Raw genomic sequence first — 26,536 nt, 5'->3', positions numbered from 1 at the left:
CCGATTTTAAAATATATTACAAAGCTACGGTATTCAAAATAGCATAGGGAAAGCAGATATGGCTCAAGCAACTGGGCTCCCACCTACCAAATGGGAAGTTCGTGGTTTGGTTCCCAGTGCCTTCTAAAGAAGACAGTGAGCTGGTGCAACAAGCAGGTGCAGCAAGCTGACACAAAAAGATGACGCAACAAGAGACACAAGAAGAAAAACATGATGCAAGACCCAACAAAGCAAGGAACAGAGGTTCCTGGTGCCTCGTAAAGAGGAAAAGCAGGACAGCAATCCAGTGCTATGGACAGCTGTGGCGAGCTGACACAACAAGATGACATGACAAAAGACACAAGAGGAAAAATGTAAGGACAGACACAACAAAGCAGGGAACAGAGGTGGCTAAGCGATTAGGCACCTCCCTCCCACACTGGAGGTCCCGGATTTGGTTCCCAGTGCCTCCTAAAGAAACAAAGACAGACATAGCAAGTGCAAACAAAGAAGGGGTGGGAAGAGATAAATAAATAAGATAAATCTTAAAAACAAAAACAAAAGACAGCATGGTACTAAGTAGTACAAGGACAAAACATAGACCAATGGAATAGAACTGAGAGCTCAGAAATAAACCCTCCCAGATATGGCCAATTGATTTTGGACAAGGGAACTAAGTCCACTCAATGGGGAAAGAACAGTTTTCAACAAATAGTACTGGGAAAATCAGATATCCATACACAAAAGAACAAAGGTGGACCCCTTTATCACACGATATACAAAAATTAATTCAAAATGGTTCAAAGGCCTAACTATAAGAGCCAAAACTATAAAAATCTTAGAAGATAGGGAAGCATCTTTGGCATCTTGGGTTAAGCAGGATTTCTTAGACTTCACACCAAAAGCACAAACAAAAAAAGAAAAAATGGGATTTCATCAAATTTTAATACTTTTGCATGTCAAAGGACTTCATAATGAAAGTAAAAAGACAACCTTCAGAATAGGAGAAAATATTTGGAAACTTCATATCTGATAAAGGTTTAATATCCAGAATATACAAAGAAATCATACAACTCAACAACAAAAAGCCAAACAACCCAATTTTTAAAATGGGCAAACGACGTGAATGGATATTTCTCCAAATTAGATATACAAATAGACAATAAGCCCACAAAAATATGCTTGACAACACTGGACATCAGGGAAGTATAAATGAGAACCACAGTGAGATACTACTTCATAGCCACTACAATGGCTATTAAAAAAAACAAAACACAAGGTAATTGTTGGAGAGGATGTGGAGAAATGGAACATTCATTCATTGCTGATCAGAATGTAAAATGGTGCGGAATGTGGAAAAGTTTGGTAGTTCCTCAGAAGGACAGAATTATCCTATGACCCAAAAAATTCAAAGCAGGGACTCAAACAGATATTTGCACACTCATGTTCATAGTGGCATTATTCACAATTGTCAAACACTGGAAGCAACCCAAGTGTCCATCAAGAGATGAATGCGTAAACAATATACGGTATATACCTAATAATGGAATATTATTCATCGTAAAAAATTAATGAAGTTCCGATATATGCAACAACATGGGTAAAACTTGAAGACGTCATGTTGAGTGAAATAAGCCAGACACACTGATATGAAATAATTAGAATAAACAAATTCTTAGAGTTAGAAACCAGAATATAGGCTACCAGGGACCAGAGTGGCGTAGGGAATGGGGAGTTAATGCTTAATTAGTACAAAGCTTCTATTTGGGTAATGGAAAAGTTTGGTATTGAATGGTGTAGTGGTGATGGTAGCAAAACACTGTGAATATAATTTACACCATTGAATTATATATTAAAATGTGATTAAAAGGGAAAAATTTTAGGTTGCACATATAAATTATAAAAGTTTTTAAAATCATGCAACTGTATACCACAGTGAACTTTAATGTAAACCATGAGCTAGAATTAATAGTATAATTGTAATAATATTGTTTTGTCAAGTGTAATAAAGGTACCACACTAATGCAAAGTATTCATGATAGGGAAACTGCATGGGGGGGTGGTATATGGGAAGAGTATTTTCTGTATGATATTTCTGTAAATCTACAACTCCTCTAATAAAAAAATATAATTGTATTTCTATAAATAAGCAGCAAACAACTAGAAAATGAAATGAAAAGTAATTCTACCTATGAGGTAAAAAAATAAAATAAAATAAATTCAACAAAAGACAAAACCTCTACTCTGAAATTGTAAAACAGAAGTGAAAGAAATTCTAAATAACCTAAATAAATGGTGAGAAATATCATATTCATGGATCAGAAAAATTATTAAAAATTTCAATTCTCACCCTAAATTAATCTATAGAACAAATGTAATCATAATCATAATCCCAGTAGGCTTTGTAGAAAATGATGATTCTAAAATTTATATGGAAATAGCTGCAATGATTTTGAATAAGAAAAAAAATAGATCCACCTGCCTTCAATACTTACTACAAAGCTACAGTAATAAAATGTGCTAATGTCAACAAGCAGATATACAGATTTATGAAACATAATAGAGAGCACTGTCGAAATGGTAGCCACTAGCCACATATGGTTATTTTTTTTTTTTTTTAATTTCTCTCCCCCCTCCCCTAGTTGTCTGCTCTCTGTGTCCATTCACTGTGTGTTCTTCTGCGTCTGCTTTTATTCCTGTCAGTGGCACCTGGAATCTGTGTTTCTTTTTATTGCATCATCTTGTTGCATCAGCTCTCCGTTTATGTGGCACCACACCTGGACAGGCTGAACGTTTTTTGCGCCGGCTCTCCTTACGGGGCGCACCCTTGCACATGGGGCTCCCCTACACGGGGGATACCTAAGCGTGGCTCGGCATTCCTTACATGCATCAGCACTGTGCGTGGGCCAGCGCACCACAAGGGTCGGGAGGCCCTGGGTTTGAACCCTTGACCTCCCATGTGGTAGACAGACGCTCTATGCGCTGAGCCAAATCCGCTTCCCACATCTGGCTATTTAAATTTCAAATTAAATTAACTAAAATTTTTAAAAATTCAGCTCTTTAGTTGGACTAACCACATTCTGAATGCTTACTAGCCATATGCAATTAGTGGTTGCCATATCAGACAGCACATAAATGGAACTTTTCTATCATCACAGAAAGTTCTACTGGACAGTAGTAAAAAAAGAACCTAGTAATATATCAACACACACATATATAAGGCCACTGACTTAATGAGGTAGATAATATAAAAGTTAAAGTCAAAACAATTCAGCTTTTGGAAGAAATGTAAGAGAATATCTATCTTTGTGACCTGGGAGAAGGCAAGTTTCTTAGCTAAAAGACTAAACTATAATGACAAAAATAAAATTTTGGTAAATTATAATTTATCAATATTTATAACAATTCATCAAAAATTTTAACTTCTGCCCATCAAAAGACACTGTTAAGAGAATGAATAGGCATATAACAAACTGGGAGAAAATATTCACAAAACATTTATCTGAAAAAATACTTGTATGCAAAATACATGATTTACAATTCAATAATAAAAGGACAACTAAAACCCAGGGGGAAAATGTGTTCAAAAGACTTGAACATACATTTTACAAATGAAAATGTATGAACCTGCAATAAGTACATGAAAGGAAGGCTACTCAATATTACTAGTCATAAGAGAAATGCAAATTAAAACCATAATGACACACTACTACAAACCTACCTGATGGATAAAACTGAAAAGATTTACAACACCAAATATTGGTAAGAATGTGAATCACCAGAACAAAGATTTTGGAAAAACACCTGGTGATATGGCAGTTCCTTATAAAACTAAACATATATACCTACTCTTTAAACCAACAATACTCTTAGAAATTTACCAAAGAAGGAAGGAGGGAAGGGGGGGAGAAAGGGAGGGAAGGAAAAATCTATGTCCACAAAAAGATTTGCATGTGCTGCATGTGAATGTTTATAGCAGTTTTATTCAGAATAGAAAAAACTGTAAACTTCCTGACCATTAGGAGAAAAATGGGTTTAAAAAACTGTTATGCTGTTATTGTTATATAATAGAAAACTACTCAGCAATAAAAAAGTAATAAACCACTGATACATGCCACAACGTGAATTAATTTCATAGATATTATGCTAAGTAAAAGCCAAATACAAAATGTACATACTAAATTATTGCATTTATGTAAAGTTTTAAAACAGGCAAAACTAATATATGGTTAAAGAAATGAGAAAAGTAGTTGTTTTAGGGAGGAAGGTGTGGCAGTTTAAGATCATTTGTGAATCCCCCAAAGAGAAAGATTATGTCTATAAACTAATCTACTCCTCTGGATGTGATACCCTTTGATGGTATTAAATTAAAAGGTTTTAAGTTTACTCGATAAAATCAAGTTAGAGTTTCTGATTTGAGTACATCAGTAGGGCATGACTCAGCTGAGTCCCCATCTTGCCCCAGCTGATATAAAAGGGTACTCGCTCACAAAGACATAAGAGAGAGCTCTGACTTGTTTGATTCTGGGGCCCCAGAGAGATGAGTCATTTGCCTGATAGTCTGCAACTAAAGAAAACAGAGCAGCTGAGAAGGCCTGAAAAGAAATGAGCCCTAAGCCAGAGCTGGACATAGGAAGCTCTGAGAGACCAGGCAGAGATCACCAGTTATCTAGCTTCACCATGTGGCAGCTGACTTTGGTGAGAAAGTACCAGAAAGTTGAGAAAGTACCGGGAAGCGGATTTGGCCCAATGGATAAGGCATCCACCTACCACACAGGAGGTCCGCGGTTCAAAACCCGGGCCTCCTTGACCCGTGTGGAGCTGGCCCATGCACAGTGCTGATGCACGCAAGGAGTGCCCTGCTGTATAGGGGAGCCCCACGCACAAGGAGTGAGCCCCATAGAGAGCCGCCCAGCGCAAAAGAAAGCGCAGCCTGCCCAAGAATAGTGCCATACACATGGAGAGCTGACACAACAAGATGACACAACAAAAAGAAACACAGATTCCCAGTGCTGCTGCTAAGGATAGAAGTAGTCACAGATGGACACAGAGAGAGAGAAGAGAATGGGGGGGGGGAGAATAAATTAAAAATAAATCTTAAAAAAGAAAGTACCTCTTATGGTACCTTGAGTTGGACTTTCCAAGGCCTTGGGACTATAAGCTTTTACCCCAAATAAATACCCTTTATAAAAGCCAACAGATTCTGGTACTTTGCATCAGCACCCCTTTCGCTGACTAATACAGAAGGACTGACTAGAAAGGGGAACTTTCTGAGGTGACAGAAATATACATTAAAATATATACACTTCACTGTACATAAATTACAACACAATAAAAAAATTAAATACAAAGAAACCCAGAAAAAGATACATACTATATGTGTTTGTATACTGACACATATATGTATACAACTATCTTAATGCCGCTTTTCAAGTTTTTAGAAAGCATTTTCCTTTCAGGGCACAAAGTTCTGGGGCTTTTTCAATTAAGGTATATCATGACCAACAACCAAATCTTGTAGTCCAGAACTGAAGAAATAAATCTTCACATTATTATCGTTTCTCTTATAAAGTAAGAAAAAGTTTCTATCTGGGTGCCAAAGTCAAGTAGTATCCTATTCTGTCAAAACTACCCAAAATATCTTGTTCCTCCACTAACCTCAGCTGAAAATGGGCCTCAACAGTATAGCTGTATACTGACCTCTGGAGGAAATGAGCAGCAAAGAGGGCTGAAAACTTGTCAGGGCATAGTGCCAAACCTAAAAATCAACTGCTAAAACTTTAAACAAAAAAGCTCACCAAAAAAAAAAAAAAACAAAAACAAAACTGAGAAATTCTAGATTTATTCTTTTATTCTAGGAGTTCATTTGACAATAGCACTATTAACCCCATACTGGGCCCAACATTGACTTTAACATTTTACCAAAACTTTTTAGATATTCTTCTACTTAAGCAAGAATATACAAATAATCTTAATAACTAAAGGCCTATAACAGAAATCCAAGGAATGATATTAACAGTTTTCACACTTATTTCTAACTGTGGGACACATGACTTGGGTAGAGAAGAAAAAAAAAAAAAGAAACAGCCAATAGAAAAGTACATTCCCTTTACACAAAATACCAAGCATTTTCCATAGGACAATACTGTATTAGTGGTTTGGTAAAACCAGCCCAAATAAGCTAATTTAACCTATAGCTATCACTTACTACAGTTGTATTTAACCAATGCTGTATTAGTGGTTTGGTAAGACCAGCCCAGATAAGCTAATTTAACCTACAGCTATTATTTACTAGAGTTGTATTTAACCTATTTTCTACTTTCACAGTACTATTATATACTCTAACTAAAGTATACATTAAGTTGGTTTTCGGGGCCCTAATCACATTATTTGTATGAGAAAACACTTTTAATCTTCAAAGTAATCCATAATTGGAATTACAGAAAATAACCCACCTATAAAGCGAGAAATGTTGATTTGTGGTATGTTTTAGTAGAAAGAGAATGGACTTTGGGGGTCTGAACCATACTTGCTATGTGATGCTGGCCAAAGAGGTTACTTAATCTAGGTGAGCAAAATTTCCTCATCTATAAAAATGGATCTAATACATACTTTATAGAATTGTTCTGAGGACTAAGTAACAATTTATATACACAAAATCTTTTTAGCATAGTACACCTTACTCTGTTATGATCAATTAGAGGTTCCCATTACATTTTGGAATCTACAAACTTAATGGACCAAGAACCATTGGAAACACTAAATTTAAAAATCAACTGCTCCAGAGGGGGGAAAAACATCTCCAATATTCTATTTTTTATTTTTATTTCCCCCTCCACCTGAGATGGCTCCCTCATCTGTCTGTTAGCTGTCTGCTTGTCTTCTTTAGGAGGCACTGGGAACCAAACTGGGACCTACCTTGTTGGAGGCAAGTGCACAACCACATGTCAAGTACTCTTGATAGGAATAATATAAGCTCCTAAAGTTTGAGGGGATGACAATTTGACAATGTCAAAATTTATAAGATATATGCCCTTGTCAGATATAGTAAATCAAATGATAAAGTTGGTCTGCACAAGTATATTTACTGCATACTGTGTCTTTTAGAAAAACTTGGAAATGATATAATTGCCCATTAATAAGGAAGTGGTGAAATAAATTATGACGTATTTGTACAATGAAACACCATAAAAGTATAAAAAGGATGAATTAGATTTATATATGCTGATAAATAAAGTTTATGATGATAACTTAAAGGTATAGTTAAAAAGGTATCCCATGTGGTCTGATACTAAGATAGAGGACAAATGGAAAACCATTGGGAAAAAGATGAAATTAGACCTATTCCTCACACAATCTACAAGAATAAACAAATTGATCAGAGATCTAAATGTAAAAAAATAAACTATACAATTGCTAGAAGAAAACTTGGGAGTATTTCTGTATTATCTGAATGTAAAAAAGAAAAAAAAAAAAAGACTTGCTAACTATGACTCAAAATCCAGAAACAAAAAAAAGATTGATAAAGTTTACTACATAAAAAATGTTTTAACTAAAAAAAAAAAAAACCCTAAAAAGTTGAAAGACAAATGACAAAATGGGAGAAAATATTTGCAATACATATCACAGATAAATGGCTAACACCCCTAATATAAAAATGAGGAGAACCAGGGCAATGAATAGTTGGAAGGATAAGACCGGGATCTAGGGGAGCCAGACTACTTTGGTCTTTCTAAAGGACAAAATAAACAGAGTATTTTACATGTGCACATGTGGGGAGTCAGTGTTTGGCACCTGACGTGGAGAATTCCTGATTGCTTTGAAAGCGGATTCCGCCAGAACATGCCAGCGTATACTGTAGGTGTGGGCCCTGTTCCTCTCTCTGCAAGGCCCTGCCCATCCCCCACACACTCTGAGGAACCCAGTTTCTTTTAGAACTCTCTCTGGTACTTTGTAGCCCCTTCCTGAGGAGCATCACCCCACCCTTGTGCTGAAGTAGGGCAGGCCGACAATCTGGTCAGCTTTGCATCTCTCCAGAGACGAGATAGAGCAGGAATACGTTCTTCATTTGCAGTAGCCATTAACTGAGACAACCATATGTGTGGACCCTGAAGAGTCTTGCCATCCAGTGCAGAAATGAGGAGTCCTACGTGTAAAGAGATTGCAAGAAGATTGTTGAGATACTCAGCTAAGAAGAAACTTCAGAACTGTAAATGGGGCTGGCTCTTATATCACTCTGGAAGTCTGAAAAGTCCATGTCAGCCCAAGGTTTGACAAAGGAGGCTCTTGACATGAGGAACCAAAACAAACCTTTATTTCACCAGCCATTAGCAAAGTTGCTGGCCAATTTCAGGGGATTTTCTACTCTACTCTCCACCCTTGGTGGAACCTCTGCAGCCTCAGTTTCCCCATGAACAGAGACCCTAGCTCCAAGGATGAGTTGGAAATAACATTCTGATGCTCCACTGGCAAGTGTCCAGCTTTGTGGGCCTACAGGGGTTGACCCCAGGCCCAGAGGAAATGTTCACCACCTGGCTAGAGAACTCTGTCCTGAGAGGCACCTCCATCCAGATTCATCATGTATGGCTCTGGGACAGGCAGGCAGCCATGCTGAGCCCCCAGTCCCCATCCCCCCCCCCCCCCTTCAAAGCTGGGTCATCTCAAACTTGCAAACTTCCTTCACCAAAGTAAGCGCTCATCCATTTCTCTTCTACCTCAAAATTTCCACCAATACCCACATCTTTTCTTTCAGAAACTGAAAATGAGAGCAGAGAAACAAAGTCAAGAGGAACCAAAAGGACCACAACCTGGTGGGATGTGACTCAGATGCAACATCTCTGATCATTACCTGAAAGGAAAGCAAAAGAACCAGGGACGGCTTAGATAAGGGGATGGGAAAAGACAGAACACAAGGTAGAAAAACACCAGTGAGCACAGCAGCACTGGGACAGACCAATAACTGGGACCTCTCAGATATATGGGATCTAGGTGGTTTTCCTTTGCACTTACAGAGGGAGAGAAACATGGCAATGAAAGGATTAAGAACAAGAAAAGAGGTGAAAAGAAATTACTTGTAAGGGTGCAAAAAGAGGACAGGTGAAAAGCAAACAACAAAAATAAATGGTCACAACAACCAGAAACAAAAAACTGAGGGGGGAAATAGATAACAGAATCCTATAGAAAAATATCCAAGAAAGATAATTCCCAAAATAAAAGACATAATAAATAGCCTTTAAACATATGAAAATGTTCAGCTTCAAAATATGAAGAAATGTAAGTTAAAACTATACTGGGATATAACTTCCCATATATCAGACTGGCAAAAGCTCAAATTCTTAACAGTTACTCGTTTACTCGCATACATTGTTACTGGGAAGGCAAAACAGTTCAACCTTTATGGCAATAACTAACTGTTATTAATAACAACCGTTATTATTGTTATTAATAACAATCTAAGATAGCTGCCCATGATTCCCTGGTGTTTGGACCTTTTTGTAATCTCCTCCCCTTGAGTGTGGACAGGACCTGTGACTTGCTAATTACCAAGAGAACATGGCAAAGGCTATGGGAGGTCACTACTATGATTATGTTATGTAAGACTCTGTCTAGAGTAGACATACTCTAAAGACTCTGCATGTTGGCTTAAAGAAGTTAAGTGGTCATTTTGGGAGAGAGCCCACAATCCAAGAAACTGCAGGCAGCCTCCTAGTCTAATTGTTAAGGCAGGCTTCACCTGATATACAGCAAGGAGCCAGGGCCCCTAGTCCTACAGCCACAATGAAAAGAATTCTGCCAACAATATGAGTGAGCTTGGAAAGAGATTCTTCCCCAGTCAAGCCTCCAGATGAGAAGAATGTAGTCCAGCAGCTTGCAAGGCCCTATGTAGAGGACCCAGCTATGCCATGCTCCCTGGACTCCTGACCCACAGAAATCGTGAGAAAATAAATATGTGTTGTTTCAAGCAGTTAAGTTTGTGGCAATTTGTTGCATGGCAGTAAGTAACAAATACACTAACTAAGCAACATATGCATTCTATGAACTTAGCATTATTTATACTTGCAAGATATTGCTAACTATCTAAAAGGCCAAATATAGAAGAAATGAGGGAGTACTATTATTCAGCTATAAAAAAGAGGGGAGGTGAGAAGAGAGAAGAGAGGGAGGATCTCTATGAACTGATATTTACAGGATATTAAATGAAAAAATCAAAATACACAATAAAATACATAGTATGTTACCTTTTGTTAATGGAGGAAAAAAAAGGAAAAAGGAAATACCCCTTACTGTCTAATTTAAACTCTTGGAAGCATAGTCCACATATAAAATTAAAATTACTTAGACAAGGTTGGTGGTGGTATGGGGGAGACAATAACTTTAAAACTGAAGGCAAATAGAAATAAATGAGGCTAAATGTGCTGACTTTCAAATGAAAAACATAACTATATGGGTGAGGAAAGACTAACTTGAGTAAATTGTGAAGAACACTTTGACTATGTATACCAATAGTACAGGGAAAAATAGAATTGCTAACAAATCCTGAACTACTTTCAGTAGGTTTGTTTTTCACAGTGTGTAGGAGTTTGATATTATTGATGAATTCTAAAAAGAAATATTGGATTATGTTTGCAAACTGAACTTTTCCTCTGGGCGTATTAGAGTGTATTGGATTCAGAAGTTTTACTTTTATTTGATTAAATAATGACTAAGGCTTTGGGCCACATCAGTAGGATATTCAGTCCCCTCCTCCTTGATGCACAGGGACTCACAGAAAAACTGCACCACAGCGAAGAGAGGTTGGAGTCTTGAGTTGGAGCGCCAGGAACTAAGCACACAGAGGAGCTTAGTTGTGAGGAAAGAGAAGCAAACCCTGGGAAGAGGGGAACCCAGGAAGCCTGAACCATCTTACTCCAACACATGGCAAAAGACTTTGGTGAGGGAATCAACTCATGCTTTATGGCCTGGTAACTGTAAACTTCTACCCCACATAAATACCCTTTATAAAAACCTAACTGATCTCTGGTATTTTGCATCAGCATCCCTTTGGCTGACTAATACAGAATTTGGTACCTAAGAGTGCAGAAGTGCTTTTGCAGTTACCAAAATTCTGGAATGGTTTTAAAAATGAGTAAGTAGTATTTTTTGGAGGAATTGTGAAATGTTTGATAGAAAAGATCTAGATCACTTTGAAGAGACTGTTGATAGCAATATGGGTGCTAAAGAGACTTTTTATGATGCCTTAGAAGTAAATGAAGAAACTATTATTGGAACTTATAAATCAGGATTGAAGATGCAGTTATCTTGGAAAGACTTGTATAAAGTCTTACTGCCTGATGGCTAGGGCACCTGCTTCTTGCATGCTAAACCAAAAAACTTTGTGAGAGAGCTGTATGAACAAAACCACCGCCAGCTAGGACGAAAGGGAAATGGAAAGGAAACTGAAGGAGAAACAGCTTTAAAAGGAAAACCATGGAAGCTGATAACTGGAATTAAGATATCACCTTAGGCCAAGAGAGGAAGCCTACCCATGTGTACAGAGAGGGTGAGTTTGCCCCAGCAGTTGAAGAGGGCAGATGTTCCTGCCCAAGGTTTGGGGAGAGTTTTGCAGTCCCAGGGAACAGAGAGGGTAGAGCATATTCCTCAAGAATTATGATAAGGTCAGCACCCCATAGGTCCGAGAAGGGTGGACCTGTCCCCCATGGATTAGGGAAGGCCAGGTGGTCAACTCAACTTGTTGCTCTGAGAGAGTTGAGCCTGTATGCCAAAGGTTAGGGAGGATGTTGCCTTCACCTCACTATACTAGGGGGGTTAAGTCTCTAACTGAAAAATTGGGTAAGGTGTAGGAATACCCCAATGCTTTTCAAGGGTGAGGTCTGGAGCTTGGTCACTACCCAGATGCTTGATGAGGGTAGAACCAGGAAAATGGCCATTGGGCAAGCCTGTGGAAAGGGCAGGTTCCCCTAAGGCCCCAGGAAGAAGACACCATCATTTTAAGAATGATTCTGACTTTGAAATTGAAAGGAGGATGCCCTGCAGGTTTACTCAACTGTTCTGGACCCATAACTCATGTTTCCCTCCCAGTTTCCCCTTACTGTAATGAAAATGATTATCCTTTGTATGTCCATTTGTGTATAGGAAACAGATAAATTGTTTCGTAAGTTTCAGAGGTCTAGGGCAGACAGAACTTCGTGCCAAGACAAACTGCATTTCTATAAACCAATTATATATGATTTTGTACTTAGTATTATTACTGATATAAGTTTTTTAAAAATATTGTAATGTTTTGGAATTCAAAGGGTGGAGTGCAGCAGTTTGATATTATTGATGAATTCCAAAAAGAAATATTGGATTATGTTTATAAATTGGTCTTTTCCTCTGGGCATATTAGAGTGTACTGCATTTGGAGGTTTTACTTTTACTTGATTAAATACTGATCAAGGCTTTGATTGGGCCAACTCAGTAACACATTCAGTCCCCACCCCTTTGGTGGGCAGAGACTCATAGAGAAACTGCACCACAGGAAAGGGAGGTCGCAGTCTTGAACTAGAGCTCCAGAAAGTAAGCACACAGAGCTTGGTTGTGAGGAAAGAAAAGCAAGCCCTGTGAAGAGAGGAACCCTGAACCCAGACAGAAGCAAGTCCCAGGAAGACAGAAACCCTGAACCCAGAGAAGCTAGGAAGAGAGGAACCCAGGAAGCCTGAACCCTGACAGACATTCAGCAGCCATCTTGCTCCAACACGTGGCAAAAGACTTTGGTGAGGGAAGTAATTTATGCTTTATGGCCTGGTATCTGTTAGCTTTTGCCCCAAATAAATACCCTTCATAAAAACCAACTGATTTCTGGTGTTTTGCATCAACACCCCTTTGACTAATACATAGTGGTATGGGTGTAGCAATGGAGTCAGAAAAATCACCATTGCGCATCCATTATAGTAAAGATTAGTTCACACAAGAATCATTAATTCTAGGGGAGAAAATTTGATGGAGAGTAGGATGTTAACTGCATGGTCCTAAAGTATTTCCCCAGAAATTGCTTATTAGTTGCAATAAGGTACTAACTAAACAGTGTTAAGAACCAGATAACACCTTGGCTGGGTGAATGAAATTAACATCATTAATTACACGCTGATGATATTGTATGCCTCTGGATATGATATCCTGAGGATACAAAATCAATTATAAAAGTATTCTGGCTGGGGATATATATAATCAAGATCTAATTATGAAGAAACATCAGATAATTTCAAATTGAGGAATATTCTAGAAAATAACTTTCTTGCAGTCTTTAAAAATGTAATGTTATGAAAGATGAAGAAAGTATAAGCTTTTACTCCAGATTAAAGACTAAAAGACATGGTACTTAAATGCAATACAATATCCTTTACTAGATTCTATACTAGAGTGGAAAAGTAAATGTTATGAAGGACATTATTGGGATAACTGATGAAACTTGAATATAGTCTCAAGACTAGTTAATAATATTATATCAATATTAAATTCTTCAATTTAATAACCACACTGTATTTATATGTGAATATCCTTGTTCTTAGGAAATAAATTCTAAAGTATTCAGCAGTAAAAAGAATGATGTAGGCAAACTAATTTCTCAAATAATTTTAAAAAATAACTGTGAATATGCAGTTATACACACAGAAAGAATGAGGGAGGGAAGAAATGGAAGGAGGGGAAGAAAGTGATAAAGCAAATGTGGCAAAATGTTAAAAATTGGGAGAGTATATGGGAGGTCTCTATAAAATCTTTGCAAATTTTCTGTAATTTTAAAATTATGTCAATATAAAAAGTTAAAAAAGAAGAGAGAGATACACACACATAAGTACTAAAATTTCTGGAAGGATATATCCAAACATAAGGGAAGCAAACAATGAGAAGGGAGAAAAGATGATAGAAATGAGATGCTCAACATAGATCCTTTAAAGTACAATCGCAATCTCAGAATGAATTCCATTCAGTTTTACTCTTTAACCAAATTGTCACTAAACCAGGGGTTCCTAACCTTGTATCCCCATGGACCTAAGGGGTCTGTGGATAGAATTCACTGGGTCCATGAATGGGGGGAAAGTTACGTTTTAATGTTCATTAATCTTTAACTGATTTTTCTTCTTCAATTATGAATACAGGAAGCAAACAATAGTAGTATTAGCAGTTCCTGTGACTTCATCGCCAAAAGACACCAGATATATTTTCATTTCACATTATAGTTACTGAGGTTCTCAACATTACATATACACTTCTCAGAATTTCAATATTACATTACACTAGCTGGTAGATTTTAACGTAATAAATAAAAAGCATGTCTTATCATGAATTTGCTTTTTAAAAATTGATTTCTTTGTAATTCTATGCATTTTATTTTATTCATTTTAAAAAGTATTCTGAAAAGAAACTACAAGCTTCAGACTGCCCAAGAGTTCCAGGGAAGAAAAAAGTTAAGAACCTCTGCTGTGAGCCATACCTCTCTCAAAATGAGGAGAATTAAAACAGTTTGCAGTTTTTTGCTCTGCCAAAAAGATACAAAAAATTTCACATCATTAATAATAAACATTTCATCTAACTTCATTATTTAACTTTTAATTTCAAGCAAGTACTATAAAAAAAAGTATTCAAAATATCAATTGCAATCTCATACAAGGCTTCTAAAAACAAATATAACACCCACACACACAAAACATAAAGTCACAGGACAATTATTAAAATGAGTCAAAAATGTGGAATGTCTTATAGAGGCATCTTAAAGTAACTGGGTAAAAACAAGGTACTATTTACCATTTCTCTTTTGGAAAATTTTTTAAAATTTCTTTAATGATTGGCTGGTAGCAGGCATCCCTTTCTGCTTTCCCAGTTTCACTCCAGTCTCTCACAAACTGTTTCAATGTGGATTTTAACTTATCCATGTCAAAAGTAGATGCTGGCATAATCTTTCCATTCCCCTGTTTAAAAAAAATTCAATTAGCTTTTGAGAAAATAGTAAGTCTTGAATATAGTTAAAAATACATGCTACTAAAGGGCTACATAGATGGTTTAGTGGATAAATCACTAGCCTCTCACCTCAACCAGGGTTCAAGTGCAGTTTGAGATCCTAAATGAAATAATTTGTGGTCTCATCTCAACCCTAAATAGATTAAGGGCCATTAATCATAAAGTTACAATATAATTAAGCAGTCTTTACTGAGGAGAGGATCCAAACTGAGCTGCTATGGAGAACAAACATCCTATCTTTCTAAGAGAGAGAAACCCTCCAGGTCAATGATGGGGCAGCATGGAGAGGTTCACACTGGAGTGGACCAACTGTGTCTGTCCTGTGGATACAAAAGGAGGACTTCAGTTTCCATGACTGCCAGTCCATTGAGATGTGTGAGAGAAATTTTCCTATATACAAGATATTGAAAAAACATGAGTTTACATGGCTACTATAGTTGTTCATAAACATTTAGGTCACTAACCCTCTATTGACCAGAATAGTCAGAACACTATGTGAAAGGTATATCAAAATGCCAAGAATTATCTTAGCATTAAAAAAAATTAAAAATTGGTAAACAAATCCAGTTTCTGGCATACTATTAAAATTAAGCTAACCAAATGACTGAGAATATAAGTGAAAATGCTCTGAGTAGAGTAAATGACCTGTGCAAACTTATAAAAATGAAATCTGGAAGGATAAACTATAAGACCTCAAAGTATTTAGAGTTTAAATTCAAAAACATAAACAAATAGAATGAACTTTCACATACATCATCTCCATATTCTTTATTTTCAAACATATGGATGCAATCATTCACAATGGTCAGCAGTATTTCTTGATTATGATCAATGCATTTCCGAATCTTATCCAAATGAAGAAGAAACTGAGGAAGGAGTTTCTGTTGATTAGCTGGAAGTGACAGAAATTGTCTTTCTGTTCGGTTCACTCGTTCATGCATACTGGTGCTAGAACAGAAAAGGTATCTTTTTAGGTTGGCAAAAGAACTCTCACCAGAAGCCAATCTTACTTCAAGGCTTTCTGTACAGTTAGTACCTTATAATACTGAATACTGCCCTTTATTTATGACCTTCTAGTTGAAAAGATACCATACTAAAAGTTTTGTCTATTTTTACTTTTTAAAAAGTTTTTTCTGTACACAAACAAATGACAAATTGTTCATAAGTGGCAGAAGTAAACATTTGTACCAATGAGAAGGGAAAACAAGGAAACTTAATGAGAATTGATGTGTCATTAGCTTAATTTTATGATTCCAATTTTTAAATGTAAAATTTTCAACGGAATGTTTTAGATTTCTACACCATTAATTAGCAGAAGGTTACTTTGAAATTACTTTAGAATATACACAAAATACATTTTGAAATTTAAAGCCAATCAGGTTGAATTAATGGAGTGCCCAACTCCCACATGGGAGGTCCCAGGTTCAATTTCTGGTGCCTCCCAAAGAAAAACAAACAAACAAAACAGACAAGGAGCAGACAAGGAACAAAAAAAATGAGCAGAAAAGTAGTGCAAACAAAGAGCAAAAAGAACACGCAAACACATGGGTGTCATGGGGGGGAAGATATCATAAAAGATCTTAAGTACTTCAAAAACAGTAAGCAAATGAATAATTGAAATTCTGTATGGTTTTACATAACAAGTTTCACAATTTGCATTCTGGAAGTTTCCAGATAACTCTAAAAAGGTCACTTTGGGGACTATTTATAAAACCAAACTACTATTTTAAAGTTAAATGCATACTTATAATGAAATGCCATTTTACATAAATCAAATGCGCAAAAATTAAAAGCCTGACAGTATCTAGTGTTAGAGAAAGTGTGGAATAATTAGAGCATTTATATGCTGATGATGGGTGCATAAATTAGTACCAAATAATTTAGCATTATGTAGTAAAGCTTACTATGAACAAGCTCTATGACCTGGCTATAATTATACTCCTAGAAATATGCTCTCGTGAAAGTCATGCACCGGGGCACAGGAAACATGAACAATGTTCATCACAGCATTGTGTGAAATAAACAAATGCTCTGGAAACAACCCCAAAGGTCTATCTAGACTAAACAAAAAAAATTACAGTATAGCCACATAATGGAATGCAGTGAAATGAATAAATTATAGCTACACATAATAACAGATAAATCTCAGAAAGCCAATATTCATTGAAAAAAAGCAAGCTACAGAAGAATATATAATAGGGAAGCAGACTTGGCCCAGTGGTCAGGGCGTCCGTCTACCACATGGGAGGTCCGCGGTTCAAACCCCGGGCCTCCTAGACCCGTGTGGAGCTGGCCCATGTGCAGTGCTGATGCGCGCAAGGAGTGTCCTGCCACGCAGGGGTGTTCCCCGCATAGGGGAGCCCCACGCACAAGGAGTGCACCCCATAAGGAGAGTCGCCCAGCATGAAAGAAAGTGCAGCCTACCCAAGAATGGCGCCGCACACACAGAGAGCTGACACAACAAGATGACACCTACAAAAAGAAACACAGATTCCCGTGCCGCTGACAACAGAAGCGGACAAAAGAAGAACACACAGCGAATGGACAGAGAACAGACAACTGGGGCGAGGGGGGGGGGAGAGAAACAAACAAACAAATCTTAAAAAAAAAAGAATACATAATATACAATTCTACTTCATATGAAAATTCAGGAGAGTATTTTGATAATGAAGGGATAGGATTTTTTTAAAACCGGATGGCTGGTTAATGGGTTTTCACAGTATCATTCTTTAAATTTTATATACATAAATAAATATGCATATATTTTAAATATTCTTTTGCATTTAATCAACATTAAATGAAAATATTTCATTTTAAATATTCTTTTCCATTTACTCAACGTTAAATGAAAATAAAAAGTACTTTTTTTCATTTAGTTTGCATCTATTCATTCAAATGATTTTCTCACTTTTTCCTCTTACGCTAAATTACTCTCTAATTTCTAAACAGTAATATTTAAAATTCACAAGAAGTTCCTGACAAAACTTAAGCAAAATCCTGGCATGTTTTTGGAAGCCTTTGTATATATGATTTGCTGGGGGGTGTTACAGGGGGGTATTGTGAAAGGATCAAGCTGGCATTGGCTACACTGAGTTTTGTCTTTTTTCCCCTGGAGAAAGTCTAATAGTGAGCTTAGGAGTCAGACAGATAATGTGTTGACATCTGGGTTATGCCACCTATTTGTTAAGCAACCCTGGGCAAGCTGCTTCCTTTCTCTGGGTCTCAAGTGTCTTATCTACAAAAACAAGAAAATAAATAACAATAACAATGGTGATCACAGAAGCTGCCATTTATTACAATAAATGCCAAGAACTAACTCAAGTCAGTTAACATTAAATTAATATTAACAGAATAGTAACATAATTATTCTGAAAAAGCTCTCTAAAACCCTATGAGAGGCAGAGGACTTGACCCAGTGGTCAGGGCGTCTGCCTACCACATGGGAGGTCCGCGGTTCAAACCCCGGGCCTCCTTGACCCATGTGGAGCTGGCCCATGCGCAGTGCTGACGCATGCAAGGAGTGCCCTGCCTCACAGGGGTGTCCCCCCGCGTAGGGGAGTCCCACGTGCAATGAGTGCGCCCCATAAGGAGAGCCGCCCAACACAAAAGAAAGTGCAGCCTGCCCAAGAATGGTGCCACCCACACGGAGAGCTGACACAACAAGATGACGCAACAAAAAAGAAACACAGATTCCGGCGCCACTGACAAGAGAAGCAGACAAAGAAGAAGACGGACAAAGATGCAGCAGAACAGACAACCGGGGGGGGAGGGGAGAGAAATAATTAAATAAATAAATATTTTTTTAAAAAGTTATAACCCTATGAGGTATTAATGGGTGTGATTACTTTTCCACCTTCCTCACAGGGTTTCATTGAAAACTGAACAAAATAATGCATGAAAACACATACCCACTGTCTGAAAATGTGAGTGCCCTAAAATAGTAGATATATCTAATTTATATAACTAATATGTTCACAGTGAAAATATGAAAACTGCAAAAAAATAAAATGACTCAGGGATTAAAATCTGTAATAATCTCTCTTCTAAAAGGAACCACTTCTAAACTCTTGGCATATTTTTGTTTTGTTAAGATTTTTTTAAAAATCATCTAGTATCTTTCTATTCAAAATGTAGTACACAGATCACTGGAAAGTGATTAGGAATGCAGAATCTCAGGCCATACCAACATCCTACATTATCAGAATCTGCCTTTTAACAAGGTCCCCAAGTCACTCACATACACCTTAAAATTTGAGAAGCATTTGTAATTCTTCATCCTTATAACCATTTTCTCAGGTCAGAATAAAGTTCTCAGACATAATGTAATGACTATAATGATTATTTTATGCAACCAAAATTTACTGAGCTATTTCCCAATTACTGGGCATTTAGATATCCTCACTTTTCTATATGATACATTCTTTGTGTTCAGAATCTGTCTATAGTTTAAAAAATATATATGACAAATTCCCTGAAGTAGAATTATCAGATCATAAGAGAGAAGTACTTTTAAGGAGCTTGGTAGAAACCGATTTTCAGAAAGATTGTATCAAGTTACATTTCTATTAGTAGGGGATGGCACTAAAGAGAACTCTTTAAAGCGGTCATAAGTTAGGCAAACAGCAGAGCTACAACAGTTTACAATTCACTGTCAACAGGTTAAATAGTCTCACAGTACTTCATTCCTAGTACTCCTGGGCACTGGCTGCTCCCCAATTCCCCTCCACTGTACCTCAAAACTGAACACATCTAAAATGAACTTTACACATCCCTCTTGCCATATTACACCCCTTGCTAACATTGATCAATGGAACACCATACATTTACCCAAGTCAGAAACCAACAAATCATCCTAAAATGTCTCTTCTCTTACCCCACAATCGATGAGTCCCAGATCCTTCTATTAAGTTGATTCAAAATGAATTGCTGTTTTGGATCATGGTTTTAAGTCATTATAACTAGGCTCACACACATCTTTATTAATCAAAATAGGAACCATTACAATCAACACATTTTTGCCAATGAGAAATGTTTGTTTATTCTTTTAGAGTAAAAATCCATGCTTTGGGATTTGACGAACTCTTGGAAAGCATTTTCTGTACCCTGCTGGTTGTGGAAGCATTTTCCCTGCAAAAAGTTGTGGAGATGCTTGAAGTCGGTTGGCAAAAGGTCAGGTGAATATGGCAGATGAGGCAAAACTTTGTGGCCCAATTTGTTCAACTTTTAAAGTGTTGGTTGTGTGATGTGCAGTCAGGCATTGCTGTGGAAAGGAATTGGGCCCTTTCTGTTGACTAATGCTGGCTGCAGGCGTTGCAGTTTTCCATGCATCTCATAGATTTGCTGAGCATACTTCTCAGAAGTAATGGTTTCACCGGGATTCAGAAAGCTGTAGTAGACCGGCAACAGACCACCAGGCAGGGACCATGACTTTTTGGTACAAGTTTGGCTTTGGGAAGTACTTTGGAGGTTCTTCTCGGCGTAATCAGTAAGCTGGTTGTCGCAGGTTGGATAAAATCCACTTGTCATTGCAAGCCACAATCTGATTGAGAAATGGTTCATTGTTGTTGTGTAGGATAATATAAGATGACACTTCAAAAACGATTTTTATTTTCAGGCAGCTCATGAGGCACCCACTTATCATGGTTTTTCACCTTTCCAATTTGCTTCAAATTTTGAACAACCATAGAATGGTCCATGTTGAGTTCTTCAGCAACTTCTCGTGAAGTTTTACGATAATCAGCTTCAATGACTGCTCTCAATTGGTCATTGTTAAATTCCGATGGCCAGCCAATACACTCCTCATTTTCAAGACTCTTCTCTTTGCAAAACTACTTGAACCACCACAGCACTGTACAATCGTTAGCAGTTCCTGGTCAAATGCATTGTTCATATTGCGAGTTGTCTCCACTGCTTTATGCCCCATTTTGAACTCAAATAGGAAAACTGCTCAAATTTGCTTTTTGTCTAACATTATTTCCATAGTCTAAAATAAATATCAAATCAACAGCAATAAGTCATTAGCAAAAAAATAAAGCAAGAAATGCACATCAAAATGATGTATGACATAACCATATTTATTTAAGAATGTATGCCAATATCAAACGGCAAATTTCAACAATGCATATTTCAACCATTACTGTTGCACCAACCTAATACTTCTTGAAACTCTGTAAATTATCCTATCCCCACTGTTTACCCAGGCCCTCATTATCATCCCAAAGACTACTGAGAGGCCTGCTACCTAGGAATGCTTTCTTTAGCCTAACAATCCCCCACCCCCATCTCTAATCAGATGAATTTTCCTAGAATACAAGTCTCATCTTTGTCACTATTAAATTTCTATTCCTCAGCATATGTAAAAAGCAATCAATAAATGTCAGTTATGCTTCCTAGGTACCACTTTTGGTTCTCCAGGGAGACAACTTGTTTGCATGGCTGCAAAGGCATTTGAGTTATGGATTGTCTGAAAGAGTCCACACATACCTGCTGTTAATTCCTGATACGGAAGTGAAGTATCCAGGCGAGCAGGATGAAATAGTTTATCCCTTATTTACCTATTGGTGTGCAAAGCTCCCATAACATACATACACAATGACACTCAGAGTAGGTGGGGTCTTACCAAAGTTGAAAAAATCATCTAATCCTTACTATACCATTATATTTGGGGCTAACTTCACTATTCTGAATATGTTCACATTGTCAATATGCTTTATGGCAGGAGTCAGCAATTCATGGCCCACTGGCTCCTTGGCCTATTTTTGGAAATAGAGGTTTATTGGAACACAGCCACTTTCATTTGTTTCACATCATCTATGGTTGCTTTCACACTACAATGGCAGTTGAGAAGCTATAACAGTGCTCTCTGGCCCTCAGAGACTAAAATATTTACTACTTGGCCCTTCAAAGAAAAAGTTTGCCAACCCATGTTAGGGCTTTTTTTTTTTTTTTTTAACAAATATCAGATTCTCCTTGGTTCTGAACCAATTTGGCATCAGAAGGTCACATCCTCCAGCAGCTGTGGGGAGAAAGCAAAGTCAGTAGCCATGTTTCCTCCAGGCTATTTCTATCTCCAGCTGATCAGCATCCTAGAAAGTAATCTTAGCAATGACCCTGACTTTTACTTAGTTACTTTTCATCAGGAAGGGCCCAATGCTGGGTGAGCCAAGGGCCATGATCACAGGCCTATTCCTCTGCACTACTTAAACCAGTCTAGGAATTCCAAACAGGAAAACATACCTTATCAGAAAAACAGACTGTCTCAATTCAATTTAAACATTTATTAAATATTTATTAAATATCCAAGGTTAAATCCATCTTACCAGTCACTGCTTACTATGTAGGATAAAATTTATGTCAGTGATTTTGGATTTCAGGACAAATTCTATCACAATTTGGTTGTGCAAACAAAATCACTCAAGTTGCTCATCTCTTTACATGCCTATCACTTTACCTGTAAAATGGAGCTCTAAATTTCAGTTTTTAAAAATCTTCAACTGTAGTACATTCTGTATGCTGAGACAACTGTTCATTCCCAACAAGGAGTGGTGTTTTAAGGCTAGCAAGATTTTCATTATTCAGTACAATGTTATAACCATTTTTTATCTTCATCAAAATGTCACCTCAGAAAAACCTGTAGAGGGCAAAATTAAGCCACTGGAAAGAGAAAACAGTATGGAGAGGGGATGTAGTTCAAGTGGCCGAGTGCCTGCTTCCAATTATGAGTTCCTAGGTTCAATCCCTGGTACCTCCTTAAAAATGAAAGTATTAAAAAAAAAAACAACAACAAAAAAAAACAACAGAGTAGACAAAACACATTTATTGCCCTATGACTTTTTCATCTTAATTTCCTAAATATTGACTAATAAGATTTTTAGCGGGAAAAGCAAACCCTCCAAAATTTGAAGTAGTTGCAAAAGGTCTAGAAGAGAACCCCTTTATGCAATTATGGAAAGGCTCTATATTTGGCACTGTCCAATGCAACAGATACTAGCCACATTTAGCCACTGAACACCTGAAATGTGGCCATGAGACAGAAAGTTTGGGTTTTAAATTTTATTTAATTTTAAATAATTTTAACTTAAATTTAGTTAAATATGACTAGTGGTTACAGTATTGGGCAGTGCAGGTCTAGAAAAATCACAAAATATTGGAATGTGAACAATTCAGTGTGTTTCCTGCTATAATACACTTTCTATTCCCTTTGCCCTGTGACACTTTTTAAAGCATATTTTTAACTGTATACTATTTTCAGCCCATGGATTTGAAATGTTTATCCAAAGAGTACAGGCAAATAAAAAGATTTTTTAAAAAAAACCGAAATTGTCCTCACTCCCACATTAACCTGGGAAGGAAGAGTAGAACATAAATGCAAGTGCCCTTTTCATTATAGCCACACTAAGGCCCTAGTTTCAAATCAATGACCTAAGAAAGGCTTATCTGACAGCTATTCAAAATATTAAATCTAAATTTCTCCTAATATATTAAAACTGAAACAATTACACAGTTTACCTAATTGAGTCCACTGTATTTTGAAGGCATTTCCCAATATTCTTTCTGGATTTTCTAATAGTAAAATGTATGAATTTTTTTTCTGTACCTACTATTCAACTATATGATGTACAGCTGCTTTCTCTCATTATATCATTCTTCAAAGCATAATTCTTGCATCAAATTCAATTCTCTGGGTGTTTGTCTTTCTCTCTCTGTAGCTACTAAATCTGGAAAAATAATATCCCCAAACTATGAATTCCCTTTCAGAGGACTCCAAAGTAATGCAGTCCATGATTTGGTTTAATTAGTAAATTGTTTCTTCAAGATCTTTGAACTTCAAAAATTTATATGACAAAATAGATTCCAAATCAGATTCCAATAACTTTAAGCTTTTATTAAGCAAGAGTCTAGCTTACCCATCAGTCAAAAATTAACAGACTATTTGGGGATGACAGATGTATTTCTTTGCTACTAGTTATTTTATTTGTTAAAAATAGAACTTCAACAACATATGCCAGGCACTGATGATATAAAAATAAGTAAGGCTCAGTCCCTGCCCTTGAGGAGGTCACATTCAGGCAAGAGATTTATATACATGAACAACTAGAATACAAATGAGAGGAACAACATTGTATACTAATTAACAGTACTGAGTTAAACACTGTGATTAAAAGGGGAAATTTTAAGTTGTATATATGTTACTTGAATAAAAACTTTAAATAGAAAAAGAAAACAAACCATAGGACTGTACAACACAGTGAACCCCAATGAAAACCACGGATTATAGTTATTAATACAATAATAATAGTGTTCTTTCATCAACTGGACGAAATGTACTATACTAATGCAAGGTGTAAATAATAGGGGAAGTATATGTAACGCTGCGTTTTATGCAGGATTTTTCTGTAAACCTACAAGTTTCCTAATTATTTTTTAAAAGTTTGCATAAGGCACAGCAGGAGCCAATCTAAGGGAACAGTTTTGTCTGTGTAGAAAGTCCTACCTGTTTACATACATGATTCCAGCTGTAGACTCAGAACATAGCAGCCTATAGACCACATATCAATTAAGTCCCTTTCAGATCTTGGAACTCTTAATTCTGTGATTAAGCTGTTTTAACATCCATGTATTAGAAAAGTGAAACGTGGGAAACTGAATTATAAACGAAGAGCAGAGAGCGCACAGAAAGGTCTACCACCGTGCCCAACCCATAGTGAGCATTCGATACATATTCGCATAAAAGAACATAAGCGTGGCTCACGCTGTGCCTTCTTCCTTATATTTCCCGGCTTGCGAATCAACAAACTTTAGCACTTCCGGACCACCCTCATCCCTGAGCTTCACCCGAGAGTTAAAAACATTGCGCAGCATCGTTCATTCGCTCAGCACAAACGTGCATGTATGTTCAGTGTCAAGGGGGCTGGGATGGAAATCGTGACCTGCTCTCCCAAGCAGTTTGGGAAAGTGTGTGTCCTATACTGCACTCCACGTGCTGGTGATCTTGGGTTCTCCGTATGTTCAGTTTGGACGACATCAGCAACACATACAAATCATGCCCAACACTGGACGATTTTACCACCATGCTCTTCTACCTGACATAATTAGAGCACTTTTTTGATTTTCCGGTCACCCCCAATGGCCTCAAAGACAAACCCTTAACGCAGGTGGAAGGCAAGAGAGCTAATTTGATCCTGAGGTCAGAAGACATGCCGCTGAGCAGCAAACGGCGCGGGGGGAACGCGGGTGTGCAGGGCCGGGAGGGCCTGGGGTTTGCGAGGTGACTCCGGGGCACAGAGTCAACTCAGACAGTCTGGGTGCCCCCGGGGGCGTGGCGGCCGGAGGGCGAGCGAGGCGAGCGTGACCGTTCCGGCGTGTCCGGCGCAACCCGCGGGCGCCCCGACGGCTGGGCCGGGGTCCGCCACGGGCTCCTTACCCGTAGTAGCGGAAGGCATTAATGATCTTCCAGAAGTGCTCGCGCTCGAGCCGCTCCTCCTCCTCCTCCGTGGTGTGCGCGGCGGCCGCCAAAACCGCCGCGGCCGAGCCCAAACGCCCGGCGGAGAACTGCACTTCCACCTCCTCACTCCCACCGCGGCCGCCGCCGCCTCCCCCGGAGCCCTCCGGGAGCTGAGAGGCGGAAGGCGGTGGGCAATGCCTTCGCTGCATCGCCGCGGCGGCCCTTGGCCTGGCTCGCTTGCGTCTCGCCGCGACCGAAAGCGTGGTGGCGACTGCTCGGCCTTCCTCTAGACGGCGCCTGCCAGGGACATGCCCCCAGTTCGCGGCACGCTCCGCCCCCGCCACCCTCAAGCCTCCAAACGCGCGGGGATCCGCCAGATCTTCAGGGCTCCCGGCACTAGCGCGCATGCGCTTGCGAAGATGCGACGAAGGCCCGCGGCCGCCTGCGCCCATTTGCTGCCCAACTGAAGCGGCGGCGGCGCCTACGTCACCGCGACGCGCCCAGGGGGCGGGGTTCGGGGCCAGGTGGGAGGAGCGAGGGAGGAGACCGTCGGCGGAGTGGGGCTGGCACCTGCGAGCCGCGGTGTGGGTGGAGTTTAGGTGCGGGCGAAGGTTGGAATTGTGGAGAAGGCAGCTAAACCAGGTTTAAGGCAGTAGGAAAGGAGGGGAAAGCAGAAAGAAAAAGTTAAGCTCTAATGAACTTATTTGGAATTTAGAAGGAAGATCTTAAATTCACCCTAAATTTAAATTTTGATTCATTTCCTAAATAACTGATTAACAACTACATTAGGAGAGAGGGACACCATCATCTTTCCAGTGTTTAATGGCCTGCAAAGGTTCTAATCCGGCCAAACTGCTCTGCTTGGGAAGACTTTTAAAGAGCGCAGGAAGGGTATTATTGCCCTTAGCTATGGCGCTGTGAGACCCAAGAGCATCCAATAGTGGCTCTTAGCAATAACGGCGGTTTTAACCTCTTTCCTTTCAAAAACCTTCTTTCACTTACTTTTTGCCTCATTTTTCTCTGGGCTCAGGACAAAACTATTGCCCTGTGTTATAGATTGAATCCTGTCGCTGTCAAAGACATGTTCAAGTCCTAACTGCAGGTGCTGTGGATGGATGA

At 38.3% G+C, this 26,536-nt stretch overlaps 1 protein-coding gene across 2 annotated transcripts in view; it reads right to left on the bottom strand.

Moving 5' to 3' along the window:
* Window positions 1-25,899, bottom strand: part of CARNMT1 (carnosine N-methyltransferase 1) — an 83,034-nt gene extending 57,135 nt beyond the window's left edge. The window contains exons 1-3 of one of the 2 annotated variants that reach the window (XR_001118980.3): window positions 25,397-25,876; window positions 15,726-15,921; window positions 14,761-14,924 (exon numbers count right to left, since the gene is read on the bottom strand). Coding sequence is in view for 1 of the 2 variants with exons in the window: in XM_004464329.5 (XP_004464386.2) it covers window positions 14,761-14,924; window positions 15,726-15,921; window positions 25,397-25,869 (833 nt within the window). In the remaining variant the exon portion in view is untranslated. Of the gene's footprint in view, window positions 1-14,760; window positions 14,925-15,725; window positions 15,922-25,396 lie in introns of both variants that reach the window. The other variant, XM_004464329.5, reaches the window with a different exon arrangement.
* Window positions 25,900-26,536: the final 637 nt, after the last annotated feature.

Source organism: Dasypus novemcinctus, chromosome 8 (genome assembly GCF_030445035.2).
Source record: "Dasypus novemcinctus isolate mDasNov1 chromosome 8, mDasNov1.1.hap2, whole genome shotgun sequence".
Lineage (NCBI taxonomy): Eukaryota > Metazoa > Chordata > Mammalia > Cingulata > Dasypodidae > Dasypus > Dasypus novemcinctus.
This window is presented reverse-complemented; position numbering and strand designations above follow the sequence as displayed.